The 20,014-nt window shown below is 52.0% G+C and overlaps 11 protein-coding genes across 11 annotated transcripts; 3 read left to right on the top strand and 8 right to left on the bottom strand.

Annotated features, from left to right (window-relative positions):
- Positions 1-7: 7 nt before the first annotated feature.
- EDD37DRAFT_617539 (transcription initiation factor TFIIF beta subunit) lies at positions 8-1,585 on the bottom strand. Its single transcript, XM_062815738.1, has 3 exons — positions 1,241-1,585; positions 691-1,188; positions 8-640 (listed from the first exon to the last, which is right to left on the bottom strand). Exons 1-3 carry the CDS (start codon positions 1,529-1,531, stop codon positions 272-274), a joined length of 1,158 nt encoding a protein of 385 aa, XP_062675531.1. The 5' UTR covers positions 1,532-1,585; the 3' UTR covers positions 8-271.
- A 267-nt stretch (positions 1,586-1,852) lies between these two features.
- On the bottom strand, positions 1,853-3,653 carry EDD37DRAFT_645393 (uncharacterized protein; the record flags this gene model as incomplete). Its single annotated transcript, XM_062817626.1, has 4 exons — positions 1,853-2,644; positions 2,692-2,871; positions 2,918-3,544; positions 3,594-3,653. The coding sequence occupies 4 exons, from the start codon at positions 3,651-3,653 to the stop codon at positions 1,853-1,855; spliced, it is 1,659 nt and encodes a 552-aa protein (XP_062675532.1).
- Positions 3,654-5,048: 1,395 nt separating this feature from the next.
- On the top strand, positions 5,049-5,652 carry EDD37DRAFT_559167 (Metallo-dependent phosphatase-like protein; the record flags this gene model as incomplete). The annotated part of the gene is made up of 2 exons (XM_062813782.1): positions 5,049-5,477; positions 5,536-5,652. Coding segments are annotated over 2 exons (546 nt in total), but the record flags the coding sequence as incomplete, so codon positions are not given.
- A 242-nt stretch (positions 5,653-5,894) lies between these two features.
- On the bottom strand, positions 5,895-7,104 carry EDD37DRAFT_61343 (Rpp20 subunit of nuclear RNase MRP and P-domain-containing protein). The gene has a single exon (XM_062815447.1). It carries the CDS (start codon positions 6,919-6,921, stop codon positions 6,136-6,138), a length of 786 nt encoding a protein of 261 aa, XP_062675534.1. The 5' UTR covers positions 6,922-7,104; the 3' UTR covers positions 5,895-6,135.
- Positions 7,105-7,931: 827 nt separating this feature from the next.
- EDD37DRAFT_645396 (uncharacterized protein) lies at positions 7,932-8,594 on the bottom strand (the record flags this gene model as incomplete). The annotated part of the gene is made up of 2 exons (XM_062817627.1): positions 7,932-8,274; positions 8,323-8,594. The coding sequence occupies 2 exons, from the start codon at positions 8,592-8,594 to the stop codon at positions 7,932-7,934; spliced, it is 615 nt and encodes a 204-aa protein (XP_062675535.1).
- A 1,201-nt stretch (positions 8,595-9,795) lies between these two features.
- EDD37DRAFT_61478 (Oxidoreductase, molybdopterin-binding domain-containing protein) lies at positions 9,796-10,474 on the bottom strand. The gene has a single exon (XM_062815557.1). The coding sequence runs from the start codon at positions 10,297-10,299 to the stop codon at positions 9,934-9,936; it is 366 nt and encodes a 121-aa protein (XP_062675536.1). The 5' UTR covers positions 10,300-10,474; the 3' UTR covers positions 9,796-9,933.
- Positions 10,475-11,035: 561 nt separating this feature from the next.
- Positions 11,036-12,569, top strand: EDD37DRAFT_61427 (sulfite transporter Ssu1). Its single transcript, XM_062815524.1, has one exon. The coding sequence runs from the start codon at positions 11,181-11,183 to the stop codon at positions 12,462-12,464; it is 1,284 nt and encodes a 427-aa protein (XP_062675537.1). The 5' UTR covers positions 11,036-11,180; the 3' UTR covers positions 12,465-12,569.
- Positions 12,570-12,607: 38 nt separating this feature from the next.
- EDD37DRAFT_617553 (uncharacterized protein) lies at positions 12,608-14,092 on the bottom strand. Its single transcript, XM_062815739.1, has 3 exons — positions 13,744-14,092; positions 13,614-13,692; positions 12,608-13,564 (listed from the first exon to the last, which is right to left on the bottom strand). Exons 1-3 carry the CDS (start codon positions 14,079-14,081, stop codon positions 12,674-12,676), a joined length of 1,308 nt encoding a protein of 435 aa, XP_062675538.1. The 5' UTR covers positions 14,082-14,092; the 3' UTR covers positions 12,608-12,673.
- Positions 14,093-15,172: 1,080 nt separating this feature from the next.
- On the top strand, positions 15,173-16,521 carry EDD37DRAFT_61500 (uncharacterized protein). Its single transcript, XM_062815570.1, has one exon. It carries the CDS (start codon positions 15,516-15,518, stop codon positions 16,350-16,352), a length of 837 nt encoding a protein of 278 aa, XP_062675539.1. The 5' UTR covers positions 15,173-15,515; the 3' UTR covers positions 16,353-16,521.
- EDD37DRAFT_61520 (uncharacterized protein) lies at positions 16,522-17,546 on the bottom strand. Its single transcript, XM_062815582.1, has 2 exons — positions 17,425-17,546; positions 16,522-17,276 (listed from the first exon to the last, which is right to left on the bottom strand). Exon 2 carries the CDS (start codon positions 17,234-17,236, stop codon positions 16,691-16,693), a length of 546 nt encoding a protein of 181 aa, XP_062675540.1. The 5' UTR covers positions 17,237-17,276; positions 17,425-17,546; the 3' UTR covers positions 16,522-16,690.
- EDD37DRAFT_61588 (uncharacterized protein) lies at positions 17,043-19,062 on the bottom strand. The gene is made up of 3 exons (XM_062815633.1): positions 18,372-19,062; positions 17,429-18,318; positions 17,043-17,276 (listed from the first exon to the last, which is right to left on the bottom strand). The coding sequence occupies exons 1-3, from the start codon at positions 18,742-18,744 to the stop codon at positions 17,265-17,267; spliced, it is 1,275 nt and encodes a 424-aa protein (XP_062675541.1). The 5' UTR covers positions 18,745-19,062; the 3' UTR covers positions 17,043-17,264.
- Between the last annotated feature and the right edge of the window lie 952 nt (positions 19,063-20,014).

A 20,014-nucleotide genomic window follows, 5' to 3' on the forward strand; every position in this document is an offset into this window, starting at 1 on the left:
ACTTGAAGCAGTACAACCATGCCAAGGCTTCTCCCCTTTATGCTCACAAGGCTGCAGCCTGGAACGGCACCTACGAAATATCTCAGTTGCCAGAAGTCTTGTCAATCGAAGCACAAAACGAGTGGTTCGAGACGCGGGGCAATTCTGTAGCATCTCTTCTGAATTATATCTACAAGGCAGAGTTCGATTGAACAGCCCCCCAGGGTATCTCTTTTGGATAGTTCTATCCCTCTGAACGCCATCGCTATGCATCAGAAGTTGCTTCCTGTCATCATGCTCCAACGTCCTCGAAAATTTCATCGTCATTAACATCATCGTCATCATCCATCCCAGATTTATCCATGTCAGAATCTTCAGCCTTGGGAGCCACGACACCAGTCGGATTCTGCAGCATGGCATCGCTCTTATACTCGTCTTTGAGCTCCCACTTGCCGTTGAAATCGCCCGCTTTCCACATGAAGGCAATCTCATCCAGAGTCTGTCGTAGATATGCTTCTGGCTGATTGACTTTAGACTTGAGATCACGCAATCCCCAGATACGGTGCTGCCTGAACAATTCGAGTAGTTTGTCAATAAGAACATGCTTGTCGACACGAGCAGCGCGATTCTCTTTTTGTGCTTGTTTGCGAGCTTGGGCGTTCTGCTAAGAGTCAGCATTGATTCAAGAAATAGGACGAAGAGCTGGATTACCTTGAGCACGCTGGCTTTGTCACTCATGGTCATGAATGGAATGTGCTTCCTCGACGGGTCGTGTTCACCACTGACGAATATGGCTTGCTCTCGTTCAGGTGGCTTGAGCATCTCTTCGGCCTGCTTATTTTCGAGCACAAAGTACTCTGCATTCTTGACAGGCACCGCTTCCCACTCCTTGCCAACAGTTCCTATGATGGCGGTCTGCTTAGGTATGGGGCGTCGCGCGTAGGGCACAAATCGACCCTTGTTTTCTTTCTTTTTCAACTCCCGCTTATGTCGTTCATATAAGAATGAGCGCTTTTGTCCTGGGGTTCCTTCCTCATCCGGGTCATCCCAAGCGAAGGTCCGTGGCTTATAACCAGGCAGATCTTTCTCCGAGAAGACAAATGCCTGACCAGTTCGTCGAGCTCTCAATTTCTCGTTGGGTGGAGGGAGCAAGTTGTACTCTTTAGGCTGGTTCTCGAAGGGCGCGATCGGGTTCAGCATAAGACTGACCTAAAACAATATTAGTCCTGTTCAACACTGAATGGTCAAACATGACACTCACCCGTGAGGGATTCGTTTCAGGCCCTTCGACTCGTACTGTTCCTATCACTATTTCGTCCTCGTCTTGGAGTCGTGAAAGTGTGTCCCACAGCTGCCGCGGGATATGGCTAAGCCACAGTTGTTGCTGCGACTGCGAAAAATCGAGATCTCCGGTGTCCTCATACATGTCATCATCCTCGTCCATATACGGCGAGGGCGTATCGTCCATAGGTTCCGATTTGATATCGACATGGGCGTCAGGAAGCGATTCCATTTTCACCCGAGGCATACCGGATCCCTGTAAAGTCGCCATGTTGACGTGTAACAGATGGCGGCCGGGGAGGGCTGGCTGGGATGAATGGACTCCATTCGAAGTATCCTTGAGATGGAATGCGGAGAGAAGTTCAGACGGAGATGGAGAGCTGCACTTGCGGAAACAAAGCTCCGCCGTATGAGATTGCTCCACCTACCTAGGTACCTACTGACATCGGCGCATCAGACCGAGATCGTTGACAGCGAGCAATGAAGATGTGTTTTAAGTATGAGCAATTCCTGGTTTACATGGAATAGATTGTAGGCCATCTAGTATTAATTACACCGTTCCCAGAAGCACCTTTCCGCCGACTAGTGGGTGTCATCCAGCGAACATCAATGGCTGCCGTCGGAACCCGTCACCAATATGAGAGATGGCGAGATCAACCGCTCCTTTCTGGGTAGCTGTAGGATAGGCTGAACGCTGCAACATTTTCAGCGGAATGACCAGCTGCATTGCTGCGACTACATTGATCTCCTGGACACCTCTCGCTGGATATTCCCCAGATGCTGACGAATTAAACCCACCCACAGGCGTGACATCGCCCAAGGCATATGCTGTCAGACCAATCAATTCGGAGGCGGTCGTCTGGATGATGGTCTCATAATTTGATATCTTGAGTCTCGGAGCAGCGGTGCTAGAGCGCTGATCGGCAGGAGCTCGTGCCAGCAGCTTTTGCAACTCAATAAGACCTTCGTAGAGCTTAATCCGGGCGGTGAGAAATCGTATCCAGTATAGATAAACCCAAAAGCTGTAAAAATGGTATCGTGCATGTGAGGGATATAGAGCCCACATTGTACCGGCTGTGGCAGCCCGCACCTTCAGCAGATCCCACCCCGGCTCATCCTTGCTCCAGCCGGTCATTGCTTCATCGAGAGCTTCGCCACGCTCAACGAAGTCCTCGGCCGTGCCCACCGTCTTCGCGGGATCTTCCTTTCTGTGCGCAAGGAATACTCGAACCTCCTCCAGTAGTTGTGCGACTCGGTGAAAATAGGCAGTCGCCTTATTCGCTGTCTGGGACGGGACAAATTCGTTCTCTTCTTTGAAGACATCAACTTCAAGGTCATCAAAGTCTTTGGACGTAACTGAAGTTAAGATGAAGAGTCGCAGTTGCTGAGCAGGATTAGTAAAGAACCAACGGAGTGGAGAGGAAGACCCACTATTGCAGCCCTGAAGATGAGAAAGATCTTCTTTCCGGCCGCTGTCGTGAACTGCGACTTCCCTCGAAGACGTAATAGCCTCATCGCACCTCGAACGTGAGATATATGTGATTGCCATTCTTCCTCGAGAGTCTGAGATTCAGCTGTTCTACGCGAATGTGTTAAAAGAACACTGATATGCTGTCTCACGTCAACTATGTTGGATCAGAAAGGAATGGCAACTCACTTCGTATAGCCCGAGTAGCCAGACGGCTAGCACAGTCTCGTCTTGTATGCTAGCAGCCGTGTCACGGATTGTGGCTTTTGCCAATTTGAGCGCATGACCATATTGGGGATCAGAGTTCAGTCGGACATCTTTGCCGCTATATCTGTCGGCCAAGGTCAGACGAGAGACAGCGGTGGCCGCTTGATGAAGACATGAGGATGGGTCGGCTTTCTGAAGTACTTCTGGCAAGAAATCAAGGACTGGAAATGAGTAAAGTCGCCCTGCCTGGAAACAGAAGAGGTTGACGAAAAAACAGAGCGATTGATGCTGGACGTCATAACGTGGTGGCGGTGAGATTGACCGACGAGCTGTTGCGGCGTCGTCCACACCCGTCGACGAGGATGAGTTCTCAGCTTTGATTCTGTTTTGTTGTAATTTGTCTAGAACAAGACGCGATATCGTCTGTTGTTCGATGTCACCAGGCTGGCCCGGCGGTGGGATTGGACCAAGCGGGCAATCCCGCGTAGCAGGTACTCCTGCTGAAGGTAACTGGTCTAGACGTAGTTGCAATTGAAGCTGGAAGGGATATCCTGGGCAAATCTTGTGTGCCTGTGCACATCGCCTGCAACCAGGTTTACCTTCGTCGCACTGATGGTTGTCAACCCAGACCAAAGAAAGCTTAGTATGATTTGCGTACCTTGATCTTCCTCTTCCGGCACAACGCACAACCGGTACTGGACCTGCCAATATTGACCATGGAATGTACGTGATATGCAGCGCGGACTGACGCAGACACTGAGACTGCTGTCCAGACCACCAGCGACAATTCGAGGTATGCGAAAGATTAGAACACTCGGCCAGGCTGCTGGATATCGACTAGTAGCATATCGACGAAGCCACCGAAAGCGTCGGGGAAGGCGACATCCTTGAGACACTTGGTTGTGTAGTATGGCCCCGAAAGACCTGTGTTTCGATCGATGTACTCAAATCTCGCCCCTGACTTGGACGATCTCTCAGCTGTGTCTATCCTGGCTCGGCATGGCCGGAAGGATAGTCAGAAGGAGACTGGAGGAGAGATACACCATTGACGAGTGAGTCAAGCAGAAAAGAAGACAGACTTGTGGGTTGGGCATTTCCTCCGCTGTAAATAGAAGGCATCGGGCCCAGGCTTTCAAGTGAGCGCCTGGCAGGCGACCGGATTTAACATGGGGTGCCGGTAGTGAGAACTTACTTTATTACAGGGCCTGCAGGAGGGGGATTTAAAGCAAACCAAGCCAGATGTGGCTGCCACGCTTGTCTGTCCCGCACCTTGGCGATTCGCTTTCGGTGCCCATGCCCGAGCGAATCTGTGATGCCTCTGGGGACTGGACCTGTGCGAGCTGATGAATTCAGCTTGTGGAGGGAACCATGTGGGAGAAGACGTGTGGAGTCTGGTAAGTATCGAGACTCTGGGCGTCCACAGGGTGGTCATAGGGCCGACACTCTCCCTGTTCCCTAAGGGATCAGGGAAGATAGGGTGCTTCCTGGATGGCCGATTCCGGAGTTCCTGGCAGGTGTATCCATGTCGCTCCTGCAGCGAAAGGCCACCCCGGTGACAGTTGCAGCTGTGACAGTCGACTTTCCAGCTCTCCACAAACCGGTCAGGAAGAACCGATACGTGCTTTGTTGATGGGAACAGTGATTGCTCATAGACGTTCTGGGTTCTCAGCCGCAGCAGGCGGCTCCGAGATAGTGATCATTAGCAGCCTTGGCTAGCAATACGAGTTGTCTCCGTCAGTCCTGGTGATTTGGTTAAGCACCTAAAAAGAACAGGCGCGCGCCTCGCTATACCTTCCTACCTCGGCGACAGCATTGCATTGCGACTGCATCCCGCAAACACTTGGGGCTACTCAACATGCACGACTTGCCAACCCTGTTCACTTTGTGATGAATTACTGAGGAGCGGGACATGATATCTTCACGCTAGGATTTTACGAAGTGAGAAGAGGCATGGCCTCCAGATTGGTGCTGGTCATCGGTGACCTATTCATCCCCGATCGGGCGCCGGTAAGCACTCACTGTTGCAGCACCCTTGATTCCAGCTGTTCTGACTAGACATACAGGAGATCCCGGCAAAGGTTCGTACAGCCGATTGTAACATGGAATAGCCTCTGATCTCACTCCGCAGTTCCGCAAGCTCCTTACTCCGGGAAAGATTGGCCAGGTTGTATGTCTAGGCAACCTCACAGACAAGGAGACGTACGATTTTCTACGCGCAATCGCCCCCGATCTACACATTGTCAAAGGTGACTTCGATACCGAAGCCTCCAACTTAGCGTTGTCAAAAGTTGTACAGCATGGAGGCCTCCGAATAGGATTTACACACGGGCATACTATAATTCCTCAAGGGGAGGCAGATGCACTATTGATTGCCGCACGTCAAATGGATGTTGATATCCTGCTATGGGGCGGAACTCATAAATTTGAAGCATACGAACTAGAGGGGAAGTTCTTTGTGAACCCAGGTAGCGCCACAGGGGCTTTCAGCACCAGCTGGTTGGCCGTTGAGGAGGAGCCTTCACCAAGCTTCTGCTTGATGGACGTATGTTTTGCGCCTGAGCGGACTCTCTATAAATACATCATGGCTGACTTCGATCCAGATCCAAGGAGATGTTCTAGTCCTCTACGTTTACCAACTACGGACCGACGCGAATGGAAACGAAAACGTCGCAGTCGAAAAGGTCTCATTCAGAAAGCCAGCGCCCGCAGAGACATGAAGAGGACACCCGAGTTCCAGCATATGAATGAAAAAAAGTACTCAATGTCGCCGAGTGCCTCTTGAGCGGACCACCTTCAGCCGGGGAGTTGCATGAAGTGACCAGAGGATTCCCGGACAGGCTAAGCGCCAGGGTCGATTCTTTGGGGGCCAGGATGAACGAGGCCTCTTCCGTGCCATTGCGGAAGACACTGCGGATATGTCCTGCTAGCAGAGTCCAAGGACAGAGTACCAAGTGCTGAATGGCAGAGACGCGCGGGCCCATTGGGGTTTATGGAGGGCGTGAGGCAAGGAGCAGATGACACTTTTCAACATCGGAACTCACGCTGAGGATGTTACATCAAACATACTGTCTGTTGAGAATACACCTAGGCCACACCAGCTGTTCTCCCCTGACTGCTATCGATACAGAGTCGCATACTCCCGACTGCCGGGCCATACAGCTGCACCCACAATAAGGGTCGTTCCAGCAAGCACCTCGTCATCAGCCTTGCAATGAGATTGCAACCTCGACCGTCTTGATCCACCTGAGTCGCGCTTCCGGTACATCCTCCTCATTGTACACGGGCCTCTTCCTCTTCTTCCTCTTCCTTCTAGCACCCGGGGCATCATCAGCATCTGCATCGACCTCCGCTTGCTCCTTCTGCCCAGTCTCGTCACTCGCCTGAACCCCTTCCGCCGTACTCGTCGTGACACCACCCACCATCTCCAACGTCGTATCCCCATACTCAATCCCAGTAGTCGTGGTCGTATCTTCCTCCTTCTCCTCTTCATCCTCGTTTTCTACTTCGACGATATCGTCCACGACACTCACACTCCCAGGCCTGACCTCGACATTACACAGGAATTCAGTCTCCTTGTTTTTGAACCACTCTCCCACTCGCAACGCCTGCTCCATCGCCCGCCCACTGGCCTTGACCAGAACCTCCTCTTTATTCTTGACGATTTGTTCGTTCGCCTGTACGATCCTTCTGTTGCGATCTCTCCCACCCGTTCGGACACCCGCCTGCTGCATCGCGCGTTTTTCGACGAGCCCTAGCATCTTCTTCACGCGCTTGACGGCGGACATCATAGGCGTACGCTTCGAGACATACACTACTTTCGGCACGTGCGCGCCCGCATGGATGTTCGCGACCGGTGCGTGGTTCAGCGGGCGCCGTTGGACGGTGTAATTCGAAGGCAGCCGGTGCAAGGCGTTGTTCTTTTTCTCGTGTTTCAGCGCTGCTAGTTCGGCGGAGATGTTGAACTGGGTGTTTGGTGTGGTAGACATGGCGAACCGTTCCAACAAGCGAAATGCGCCGGACGCTGCGTGCAGGTGGATCGGCGCGTGTCTTTCGATCAGGACATGGTTCTCGGCCAGTCGTCTAGTTTGCGAGCAGAGGTGTATACTAGCCTGTCAAATCGGGAGCACAAATGTCGGTATGTTGAATTTTTGGAATAATGATATGACTGCATATCTAAATCCGGGGAAATATCTAAGGATCTTTACGACACCGTAGAAAATATACGGCGGAGTATCCGGCCAAATATCGGAGACTCTTTCCGTGGAAATAACTTAGAGAACAAGTAACATTTATCCGTGTGCATGGAACTTAGGAGGTAACTTACCTACGTTGCCCGAACCGTGCCCTTCCGCATAGTATTGAGGTATATCCTCGAAAGACTTTTGATAATGCTACGTCTTGCGCGTCGAGACTTGTTATACTCGCGGTCGAGCCCTGGCCTAACTTGATGTGAAGGCTTTGCTACCTTACGAAGTTACGACGGCCGTGTGAGTAGCATTGATGTCTGGACGATCCCGAACAGAGGACTATTCATTTGCCTGGTATACGAATAAGAGTCTATGAAGTAGAATGCAGGAGAGTAAGGTAGATTGGAAATTTGAACGAAATCAATTGCTTCATCGTGTACGTCGTTATATGTCGTAGCTCTACAAGCCTCTGGGCCATTGAGCGATGTTTGTCGTAGTATGTCATGCAAGGCCTTTGCTTCCCTGTAGTCATTTTGAGTCTGCGCTCCCTGGGTGCTCCGTCTATCATGCCAACCAAGCATTTCACCCGAAAGAAATGCCCCTAGTCCACCACAACAGGTGTCCCTTATGTTGGAACAATGGTCTCGCAAGGATTGGTAAGTGGCGCCCTCCTGAGCGGATCAGCTTGCCCATGATATTGCTGAGCCGGCTGTGCAGTGTACTTCAAATGCCATCCGGGCAACCTGAGCCGCGCAATGGCATCCTTGTGTCGCTAATGCAGCAATAAAAGGGTGATGTTCGCGCAGGTTTCATGTCGCATGCTGTTCGGGTAAGACAGCTAACGTCGAAAGACGACTGCGGTATGATGGCGGCGGATCATGCCCATCACTGGACGTGGACGAAAAACTGCCACCGCTGCAATCGAGCCTGGCCATTTTCGTGGTCAGAATGTCATCGTGACCGTACTCGATAAATTTGCTGTCGTAGACATTTGACGACTTTGAGATACTCGATTTGCGCACCGAATGCTGAGTACCGTCACAAGGACAAGGCACATCCCTCTCGAAGAGTAGCATCGTTCTCGGGTTTCTCTCCCTACGTTGAATCGGTAGTGGCCGTCGATCTCCATCCTCGATTACACCGACGAACCGCCTACCCTGGTTAGTGTGACCTCAAATTAAGACGTCCTGCCTCACTAACCATCCTTTAGAGCTTCTCAAGTTTTTGCGAAGTTGCGAAGCAGCAAATGTTGACAGTGTGTCGACGCACCGATCCGGCGGAGTCCATTTGTAGTTCCTTAGATCCACCGCTGGGTCGAAATCAACTTCATCAACATATGTGAACTCCCATCCGTTGTTGGCTGCTCGGCCATGGAACCCAAAGTCGCAGAATACTATCTTGCGTTCCCGCTGCGATTCTTGACATTGTCGTCTTGCCGAACTTTTCGACTTGCGCTTGATAAGGTCGAACATATCGTCACTGGTTCCGTGACTTATCGCGGTTCTTGAAGCTGGATTGATGGATTGAACCGGTGGGACAACGAAAGAACATGCTCTTTTAAGATCAACAAAAATGAGCTGCCGCGGCGGGAGGTCAATGCGCTAGTATTGAAGTCTGTGCTCAAAAGCCTCCCACGCAATACCGGCTAAACTCTGTGGATGACTCTCTTCAGGGTCTTCGCATACCAGTACTCATAGGGGCACCCTCTAGTCTCGTAGGTAGTATAGTAGAATTAGCCATGGCTACCATGCTCGCCAGAGCGTTAACCGCGCACTAGTTCGCGGGTGACACACGAGCCTTCACGCCCTGGAGAATCGAGATATGACGGTTGGTGCGAACGCACGGACAACGAGGGTCCAGGCCACTCGACCAATAACACGTCCATGATGCGCTGATCACAGAAAAGTGTCTTGAGGGTCAGCTCATGTCGTCGCCAGTCAATGGTAGTCACTCGAATGAGGAAGCTGATCTGCCATTCGAAGCCCTCGAACTGGAAATGTTGTCCACTTACAATATATGGAACTCGGTACAATTCTGGTTCGGTGGGCACCAAGAATACCACCTTCACATGTGTACTGTATGCGGACAAAGCGTGGTTGGTCTGACCTTGCTGAAACGTAGTCTTCGCAATACATGATGTCTGCTGAGAGCAAAGTCGCAGTTTTTGCGTATGCAACGAGAAGCGCTTTCGCAGGACGTAGCCCGCTGATGAGGCTCTTGATAACACTTTTCTTGCGCTAGTATTAGTGTCCTTGTCAAACAGTGTGCATGATATAATACATTGAATTCTCTGCCTTTTCACAACTACCTGTGTACTTACCACGTATTTATAGGTGAGAGAGGCATCATTTACCCACTTCCTATAACGTGATTTACCTACTAATCGAGACCTCGTCGTCGCCCTTAAACGCTGGTGTAACAAGGCGCTGTCAGACTATTGAATGGTACGGCAAGCCATCGCGTAATCTTGCCGTTTGACAGTCCTGCAAGTATTGAGAATTTGCGGCAATGTCATCATAGCGCCGCGTCTTGGTGAGCACGAGCCGTTAGAGTATACTTGGAGCCGAGCCGTTACCAGAATGCACACCCCTGACTCTCGTCTTAACAGTGACATGGCAAGTCGAGAGGAGTCTGAATATTCTGTAAACCGCTCTAGCCTCTCAACGGGTTGCCGGCGCACGTCATGGATGGTGCAGCTGGGACGTGGTGAAAATCGACACCAGTATTGAAAGCTTCTTGCCAGAGAATCATCTTTCTAGACCATTTTAGTCAGCGCTAACATCGACTCGAATGATCCTTCTACCAGCGACGCTATATGCATAGCCTTCGACTTTGACGGCGTCTTCTTCTAGTCCGCACTGTTACATCTCCGCTCTGCCCTGAGCGCTGTATTTCGGTATGCTTCTCACATCTGTGATGGCACTTCGAACCGGCAGCGCTTGAGGCTGGTGCGGATGCGTAGTCCACAACTTTCGGTGTCTGGTTCGGTTCAAAGCACTTATACTCACGCTGTTGCCACGCCGACTGGCATTCATCTTTGGCAAGGATGACCTTCTCGAGCGACTTAACACTCCTGGCCGCCGTATGGCCTGGTACAAGCGCTTCTAGCGGATATCCATGGTCTCGGGACAGTGGTTGTCTACCCAGCTCATAGGCAAGCATGGCATCGTCTTGCATGAATTTAGCTCAACTTCAGATACGGTATAATGTTGTCACTTCGACTTGCCGAGAAGTGAAGTATGAGTCATGGTTGAGTTGAAGGTTCCAAGACCACATGCATCCTCGCAAGGCGGCGAGTCGTATAAGAAACGACCAAATCAGTCATGCGGCGGTATGGCTGACGATTCTGCCTGCAACCTGGTTGGAAGGGTTTCACTGATTGATCTACTACTACTCAGTCACCCGACGGCATCTTGCCTCGATCACTCCCCACGCAAATTGGAAGCGCGACCTTGCGGGGTATGGACCTCTCTACCTGGGTGACAAAGCCTTTCCGGGAATCGGGGTCTCGGGGACCAACATGGACCTCACCACGAACTCTGTGTAATAGGTACCTCGCCTTCTCAAGTCTCGATAGTTGGTCTGATGGCTGCAGTCAGGATAACACCAGATACTGAATCCATGGCTTGAAAAGATCAAGAAACCCGTGAAGGTCTGTTTTACAACCTTCAGCATCGGCAAAAGGACAGAGCCGGTGGTTTGATCACTTGGCTCCACTTTCAGCCTCGTCAAAAACAATGCCCGGAAGAGCACGCAAATCTTGGTCATGATGACTGTTGCTGAGCATACATAAATAAGTGTGATGGCTGGCTACAAATCCTTGAGTGGTCCACCGGTATATCACTCAACTCCTCTAGCAGTTGTTGACTCTTGAAAACTCGAACCGCCCTTTTCCACTCCCATTTCACCACCCGCATTGGCTGAACCTTCTGCCATTGAGCGCTCGGACCACCGTTACTCCCTCTATTGGTACTACGAGTACATATATAGATTTACCCTTCCTACTTGTCCGAGACGACAACGTCCATTTCACTGAACCAAAACAAAGCACACCAAACATGGACCCCTCAGGAACATACGCAAACTGCCAAATCGCTCAACGAGGTGCCGCTGACTTCCACCATGAGTGTCACGATGGCGTCACACAGACGGGCAAAGACACCCTCGAGTCCAGCTTTGCCGCAAAAAACAACCACGGATGGCGTCGCATAGTCTTGAATTTCACGCCTTCGTGGTTCGCAGCAACGATGGGCACTGGTATCGTGTCCATACTACTGCACAACCTCCCTTACAACAGCGACTGGCTGTACTGGCTTTCGGTCATCATCTTCTGCCTCAACATCTGTCTGTTCTGCACTTTCCTCGCCATCTCGATCCTCAGGTACACCATGTTTCGCGGCCTGTTCATGGCCATGATCCGACATCCAGTACAGTCGCTGTTCGTAGGGACTTTTCCGATGGGTCTGGCGACAATCATCAACATGATCGTCTTCGTCTGCGTGCCCGCTTGGGGACCCTGGGCCACGACCCTCGCCTGGACGCTGTGGTGGATTGACGTGGTCATCTCGGTCGCCTCGTGCATGTGGTTGCCCTTCATCATCATGCATCTGCATGAGAGCGAGTTGTCCAAGATGACCGCCGCGTGGCTGCTGCCTATCGTGGCCACTATCGTCGCTGCCGCTTCCGGTGGGATCGTCGCTGAGGTCCTGCCAAACCCCCAGCACCAGGAGTGGACAATCGTCACCTCTTACGTCCTCTGGGGAACTGGCTTTCCTCTGGCGATGGTGGTACTAACGATGTACTTCCAACGTCTCACTATTCATCGGCTCCCGCCGCGAGAGGTCATCGTTTCAGTCTTCCTCCCACTGGGACCGTTGGGACAAGGCAGCTTCGGCCTAATGCAGCTCGGAAAGGTGTGCGCACAGGTCTTCCCGAAGACGGAAAGCTTTGGACCAGAGAGCGGCAGAGTCATTTTCAGCTTCAGCATCGTCATTGCTTTGGTGATATGGGGTTACGGGCTCGTCTGGCTGTTCTTCGCCCTGGCGAGCATCACTCGAAGCAAGTTTCCTTTCAACATGGGATGGTGGGGATTCACCTTCCCGATTGGTGTCTTCGCCGTCTCGACATGCACTCTCGCCAAGGAAATCCCCAGCCTGTTCTTCAAAGTCCTTGGGACAATTTTCTCCATCGCTGTCGTCTTGCTGTGGTTGATGGTTGCGCTGGAAACTTTCCGGGGTGTCATGGCTGGGAACATATTTTTCGCGCCTTGCGTTTCCCAGTACGAGAAGCAATTAGAACAGCTGCAAAAGAAGAAGCAACAAGATAAAAAGCAAGAAGTATAATGTGCGAATATGAGAAGGGAAGATATCTTCAGCTATGAAGTACAGTCCACCGAGGCGTTAACTGAACTACCAAGGCACTGTAGATACTACTTTGATATTAAGATCATCTCATGACTCATGACAAGCTGAAACGTGTATGGAGTACCCTGGTCGGCAATTAGTGGTCGATTGGCGTTCATGACTTCCTCCCTCGTTAAGAAGCCATTGTATCAGGCTTCTTCATCACCGTCATTTGACTCGGTCTCGCTCCCTTCGGTCTCGTCACTTGAAGCAGACGACCCTTCAGACTCAGACCCTGTAATGCGGGAATCCGCCTCGTCGGCCTTTGCATTCTCTTTCGCCACTCCACCCATCTGTTCCATGGCCACTAGCTCAGTGGTCGGAACACCAGGTATTTCAACACTCTTCACCTCCACGTCAGCGACCTCAACTGTGGCTTGTGACCTTTGAAAGACGACACCTGGAAATACTGTCGTGAATGCAGGTTTCTTGCTTCTATCGATGATGCATACCCTTGGAAAGAGTGTCATGAGCACGGGATCCGCTTCGAAGGCATCTGACTTGACTGTCACCAGATTGGCAGTGTCGCCTTCGAAACGCAGCGTCCTCCACTCCCGTCCATCACGTTTCGCCATAGTGCTGACTTCCAAATGGCTTTCACAGTGTTGAGCTGGCTCCCAGGCAGTCATAATACCCTCCAATAGTTGTTCCAGCCTCGATCTGAGCTTGTCACGGAAGTCCTCCTGATACACTGCTTCGAGGGGTTTGGTGATACTGTCCAACGCGTTTTCCACTCTGAAAAGTCTGACTGGTTCTTTGAAGCCGTCTTCCTCGGATATCGACAAGAGCAGACCTCTGAAGTGGGCTTTCTTCTTCGTGTCAGTCATCTTGCTCAAGATGTACCTGAGTTCATTATCGTCTTCGAGAAGATAATTCGGGGTCAATATGTACTCCTCTAGAGCCTTTGCCAGAAGGGCTAGGACGAGTACTGTACGCGTCCGGCTCGCAAAGGCAGCGTCTGACGGTTCGGTTAAAAGTTCAACGATGGTCATTACCTGTTCGTTTTCTTGCAGGCCTAAATTATTCATGTCCAAAATTGACTTCATATAGATCAGTAAAGGCCTGGGGAAATTTGGAAGGTCGGCTTGCCTCAAGTGGAGCGTCTTGTGCCATGATATCTTGAACTGCTTTCAGGCAGGATGCCCAGATGTTCTCGATTCGTCCAGAGCTGTTAAAGGAGTGAGAATTCTCTCCTCAAGCGAGCATAGACAATACTCACACTTGTTCCTGTGACTCCTTTCCAAGCTCCGGTGCATACATTGACTGCACAAATGTCCATTCTTTGTCGCTATGATCCGCGACATCTTGCAGAGGTTGTCCCAGGAGGCTCTGGTTTTCCAGCGCCTGAAGACCTTCTCGAACCCTGAGCAGTTCGGCTCTCAGTTTCGATATATGCTCGTCTCTTTGGGCTATTTCATCTCGATGAATACTAAGTAGAGTTCTGGCTGCACTTTTGAAGCTGTCGAGATCGTCAACGGCATCGACAGAAGGAAATCGTGATTGTGGCCTCGCTTCGCTGTCCTCATGCGGCAGCGTTGCCTTACCAGTCGCAATCATGTCATCGACTGAGTCGGCCTTGGCTTTGGCTGCTCCTTCTGGAGCGGCGGGTGAGACGACCTGATCTTTCAGATCCTTCGCATCTTCAGCTATGACATTCTCTGTGTGGGCTTCCACTTCTTTTTCCATTTCGCTGGCAGCCTCGAAGCTCATGATACCGGGGTCAAGGAAGAAATACTTGCCAGATCCTTTTCAGACAAGCTGCAAAGCATTGACAGTTGTACGGTCAGCTATCACAGAGCAAGAAACAATCTGATATATGCCTCAAGGGCACCTGTTCTGCACCTTCGTAGATGCAGGGTTCCAGAGTAATTTGTCAATGGAAGTTTGCAGATGGACGAGTTCCGCTGTGCCTTCATTTGCGACCACTCTGAACGAAGAACTCACTTGTGGTGCTTTCGTCGATAGTGCAAGTGACTGAGAGCATACTCACGCTGGTCAGAGACTTTCGCATAGCTGTCACCATCTGAGTATCTGTGCAGGTAGCCAGTGGTAGACGCAATTGAAGATGCAGGAGCTCCGTGGCTGCGCTCAATTGGACGCATCTTGGTTGGGTGATAATGGTCGCCTCACTTGAAGGCCGCCGCAAATTCGTCAAGACGAGAGGTTATCATGTTGGGCATCAAGCAGCAAGGGGGCTGCATGATATATGGGTGTTCAACAAGGGTGTCGGCCTCGGCTAGAGACGTCTCGAACAGGTGTTCGTCGAGGTGCAGCCCCTTGACATTCCTGGTCGCAACGGCTCAAACTTCCGAAGCTCCTTCCCGACACTTTCACATCAAGCGAACAGGCAGTTGCCACGCAGAAAAAATTGCATTACAGTCGGATCCATTCATGAGACATTATGTCTTCACAGGCCAGATACATAAGCCGTTGTTGTCATCCGGGTTTCCCCTCAACTCGGCTAGTGGAGAAGTGCCAAGCAGGAGCAGACAAGGCTGAACACCCCTTTTACAACGTCTGCTTCCCCGAACGAGTTCGTGACCTGCGAACAGTGATGCCAGCTTCCAGAAGGCAAACGAGGCTTGAGCCATCAGTGCTCGGTGACCCATTGTTGGGAAATCTCAGGTCCGAGACCTCCTGGCTTCACCTATAATGGTGACAACGATGACAAAACCTGTGGTATCACCACGAACTTCACAGTGACTTTTTCACACGTAAGTCGAGGCAGTGATACGGTCTCTCTTCCTCGTCTCATCTGGACTATTTGACCACTGCAAGCGCGAACTCGTGCGCCATTTATCCTACAGCCAACGAACCTAATCCGTAGTTCTCTCCAACCTCATCAACTAACCATGGGAAACACGCCCTCCCGAGACGGCTACTCGCAATGCGTCTCCCCAGACGAATGGCGTCGACGCCGTGCTAGTCGTGGACCTTCAGCTCTTTCCTCTTCGGCAGACCGTGAGCGTCGAGTCCGCTTCATAACCCGCGATGGTTCATCGTCCGATATGTCCAGCGACATTTCCTCATCTTTCTACTCAGGATCCGATTCTGACCACGAGTACCTGCTTTTCACGCATGGACCACGGCCCAGCCAAAGCCATAACCACGCTCCCAGTTCTAGCCAGGGCAACCGACTGTACATCGTCCAGGAACTCGAAGAGCTCGACAAACGCGACAACTGCCCAGACAGCGTGGCAGGTGACGAGTACTTTGACCGCGCAGACTGCAATGGCTTCCGACCACGGCGGACCTGCAACACTCATGAAAACTCTGGCTCTGACTCTCGACCACGTTCCCCATCTACTTTTCGTCCAGGTGACACGTACCTCGACCGTCCAGACAGCACCGGCTTCCGACCACGAAGAAGCTACAATCCTCACGACAACCTCGCGTACGACTTTCGACCGTCTTCCTCATCCGCTCCCAGAATGCCTGTTCAGTATGTGTCCCCAACTGACAGTCCATTCTCTGCACCTCCTGCCCCTGGTCCGCACCCAGGACAACCATGGTATCCCCCAAACCCGCAGCCGCATCCACATCCACCTCCTTCGTACGACGAGAGTCTGGGGGCGGATGTTGAACAACGCGAGCCGCGGTTTGGCAAATGATCAACAACCCCTTCAAAGGTGTGAACGAGGGGTTCTGTTTGGTCATGGGTGGGCTCCATCAGTATGCATTGGCTGCTGGACCCCAGTTGATATTCTGAGACAGACTGCTGTCGTGCAGCAGATGATCGAGGGCAGGTCTACAAGGACCCGGCTCACTGGTAGGTGGATGAGTACAAGGGCCAAGGGCTATGAGGACCTTTCCAGAACATCTCGGTGAGCAATTGACGACTCAACATTGACAGCAATCTCGCATCTGGATGATTTCAATATGGTAATCATTCAAGGTCATTGTTTATCTATCATAGCGAACGGATCGTGTTCGTTAAGTAATCATAACATCGTAGCCATCCTGAAATGGCGTGACAGTTCAAGCATGCACTTTCCAATGAGAACCGTGACCCCGAAAATGCTGGCATCCTCGACTCCTGTGGTACCACGCCTGCCTCTCATATGCGTAAAAGATCGGTCATGACCATCATTGTGTTGGCTCGTTAGAATGCGTGAAAGGTCGATGGGAGGTCGTTAGGTCGACGCCTGTCCTGTTTCGTAACGTCTTCACATAGTCCGTGGGTGTTGAAGCCCAATTGGCGGAGGAGGGAAACCCGTAGCCGCAGGAGGAGGTGCTTGTTGTGACATGGCGGCGTAGGGATTGTCGTCGTTATAATGAACCGCCGATTGAGAGGCATAAGTTGGAGCTGCCGCTGGGCGGTAAGGATCGTGAGGGTATGTCGCAAGGTTCGGCATGCTGCCGGTGTAGTCGCTGTTGACGTAGTCCTGACTGGCCAACAAGCTCATCTTCCTTCGCCTGGCCTCTCGTTTCTTGGCATGCCTCTCGATTGTCTCCTTCTCCTCGTGCCTCTCGTGGTTGTACTCTTTCATCTCCTTCCACTCACTGTAGGCACCCTTCAGGCCCAGTGCGGCGATACCGATACTAGCAGCATCTTGCAGTCTCGCCTTGTTCTTCTCGCCCTTGGCCTGTTGCTTACTAATCTCACCTTCCTTCAATGCATGTCGTCGCTCCTCTCTCTTCTCCATACTTTGGTAGACGTTATGCGCCGCATGGATGGTGGCTACTGTGGCGAGTCCACCCGTAAGGAACATCTTTTTCTGGCCTTTTCTTCGCCGGCGCTCATCTTCGGAACTGGAGCCGAGGTCAGAATCGGAGTCTGTTTCTGGGTCACCGGTACGACGTGGTCCGTAATCCAGCTCATAACCAGGGGGAGGCCCTCTGGGCAGACTCATGGAACGCGGACCACCCTTGGGGTGACCTTGTTGGGGTTGATTGGTACCTACATCTCTGGGATCATTATAATATCCACCATTCCGTCCATCGTCAGAGTAACCATCATAGTGCCTCGAAGAACGACGGCTACGACTAGGAGGATCGACCTTGTCGGCCGCATCCTTCAAGCCCAAAGCCGCAAGCCCTTTGGCTGCATAGCCCGCAACGCTTTGGCTCCTCTTGCGACGCGGTGGACTTTGGCTGTAACTGTCGTATGAAGAGCTCCGAGAACGAGCGCGACCGCGAGAACGGGATCGGAACCGATCGTACGCTTTCTTTGCAGTGGCGGCGATGACTCCACCTGCGGCAAGATCTCCAAGGCCACCTCGAGACTGGCTTCGACCACGACCGTCTTGGCTACCTCTGCCACGAGACTGCGACCGAGGACCATTGATGATACGGGTGGTGGCCAAACCAGCAATGGCAGAGCCGAGTATGTCCCGTTTGTTGTGGTGATCTGGCTTGTCCTTGTTCGAGATCAGGCCGTCAACACCACCTGCAGCAAGAGCGGCAGTCAAGACTCTTTTGCCTTTGTCAGCGCCCCAGCCGCCGGGGTCTTTGCGAGAGCGGAAAGCCTCGGTGGCACCGGCGAGAACGGCAGCCTTTAGAGCCTGGGAGACTTGCTCGTTTGTGATCTTGCCCTTGCTCTTGCTCCGGCGTGTAGATCTGTCCGATGACGATCTGCGACGACCGCCTGCTCTGCTTCGGCTTCGATGACGACTGCGCCCGCTGGATGCTGAACGGTCCCGATTCTTGCCTAAGAGTGCTCCTGCAACACCACCGAGGCCTAGAGAGCCCAGTACCTCTTCAGTGGTGGACTTTCTGCGCTCCTTCTTCTTTGGTGGAGTGCGACTACGCGAGGAGTAGGACGAGTAAGAGTCATCGCGGCGCCGGGAGCGACCTGCAATCGATTGTGTCAGCCAGAATCAACCGCGAGTGCAAGATTGAACTCACGTCTGTCGCCTCTATCTTGCCCCCTACGATCACGAGCACCGGCAACCGTCTGATCATCATCGCGTCTTCTTCGAGAGACAACAGTGGAGTCGTCGTAGCGATCATCGTACCCCCGATCGTCATCACGGATTGGTCGATGGCCTTTTTTGCGCACGGTTGTCTCGCGGTAGTAAGGGCCACCACGATCTCCGGGCGCAAAGTTTCTGGAGACTTCCTCAACCGAGGATGCACTGTCATCACGACGCTTGACTATGCGAGTATCTCGAACATTCTCATCATAGACAGTGCCGCCGCCATCGTAATCATCTCGTCGCGCGCGTTCTCGAGTGCTCTTCTGTCGGCGAGGGGCTCTGTCATCGTCGTAGTAGGACATGTTTGCTGGGGTTTGCGGTGGGTTTCAAGGGTCCGAGTCAAATGGAATGATGAGGTGTTTCGTGGCCTAGCGGAAAGCCGGAACCACGGCAAAGGGTCGGGTCGTAGCGGCAAATTCAGACTCGGTTGTCTCGGCGGTCGAGGATGATGGAAAAGAGTAGTTGAGAGATGATGAGAGTTGCAGAATGCGAAGAGCGCCTTGATGAAGTAGCAGCGACGATTGCTGGGAGCTTGGCAGGTTGGCAAGGCTCTCTAGCTGGGCGCAGAAGAGAATGGTGAACAAAGTCAGGTGGCTGGTCAAACCGGACAGTGAGAATTGGTGGTGACTGGTGAGGGGTGAATGAGAAGGCAAAGGTGATGTGGCTCCCCCAGTGGTGCAGGCTACGTAATTGTTGGAATACACCGAATCAATCAATAGGCATGATCCATGAATTTTTTCAGGCAGCAAAAATTCTCGGTTCTTCAAGTGGCAAGGAGCGTCCAGTTCGCACAACAAAGGCAGCTGGAAAGTGATGAACTGGTTGAGAATTGATAATCAACCCTTCTTCTCTGTAGGGGGACTTTGGTAAGTGCAGAGTGACCTGCAAAGAAGGCGGCCGGCACAGAAGAGGCATTCGAGAGGGAGCGGCGGTGGCTGATGGAAGGGAGCCAACATATGTGGCTATGCCATGGGGAGACCGGCAGGATAATAATCTTCATTCACTCTTCTCTTACCGCTCTTTCACTGCCACGTCAGAGGAGCATCGGAGCTGACAAGCAGCGAAAGTGTGCGAATCAATTGGCGGCATGTTCATGTCAGCCTTGCCGAGCAGGTTTGGAGAGGCACTTGAGTATAGTGTATGAAACAAATACCTTTACGAGATGGCACAGCCTTGGACTTTGTATACCTGCCAGGTAAGGGGCAATTGCTTGTTCAGCTCTCCAGCATGCAGTAATGGCTTCTTGAAGGGACCCTTTGCCCCGTGGCAGCCGCTCTCCCTGCATGTTCAACTGACAAGCAAAGAGGGTCCTTACAGTGGCGGCCCTGCATAGGGCATCGATTATTGTTGCCGTGTCTCATTTAGGTGACCGGACCCTATAAAAAAAAAAGGGAGTATCCTGCCCTTCGGTACGGTCCATGTCGCACCTATAGCAACTTCCAGACCCTGATCGGCAGACCGAGACACGTGGGGAGAGAAGTAAGGGAGAAAGCCTTATGAGACAGGGGGACTTCAATCTCTTTAACCTTCTATTAAATATGGGAGCATTTGGAAATCAGTAGGCAGTCATTG

Source organism: Exophiala viscosa (genome assembly GCF_022695815.1).
Source record: "Exophiala viscosa unplaced genomic scaffold EDD37scaffold_1, whole genome shotgun sequence".
NCBI lineage: Eukaryota > Fungi > Ascomycota > Eurotiomycetes > Chaetothyriales > Herpotrichiellaceae > Exophiala > Exophiala viscosa.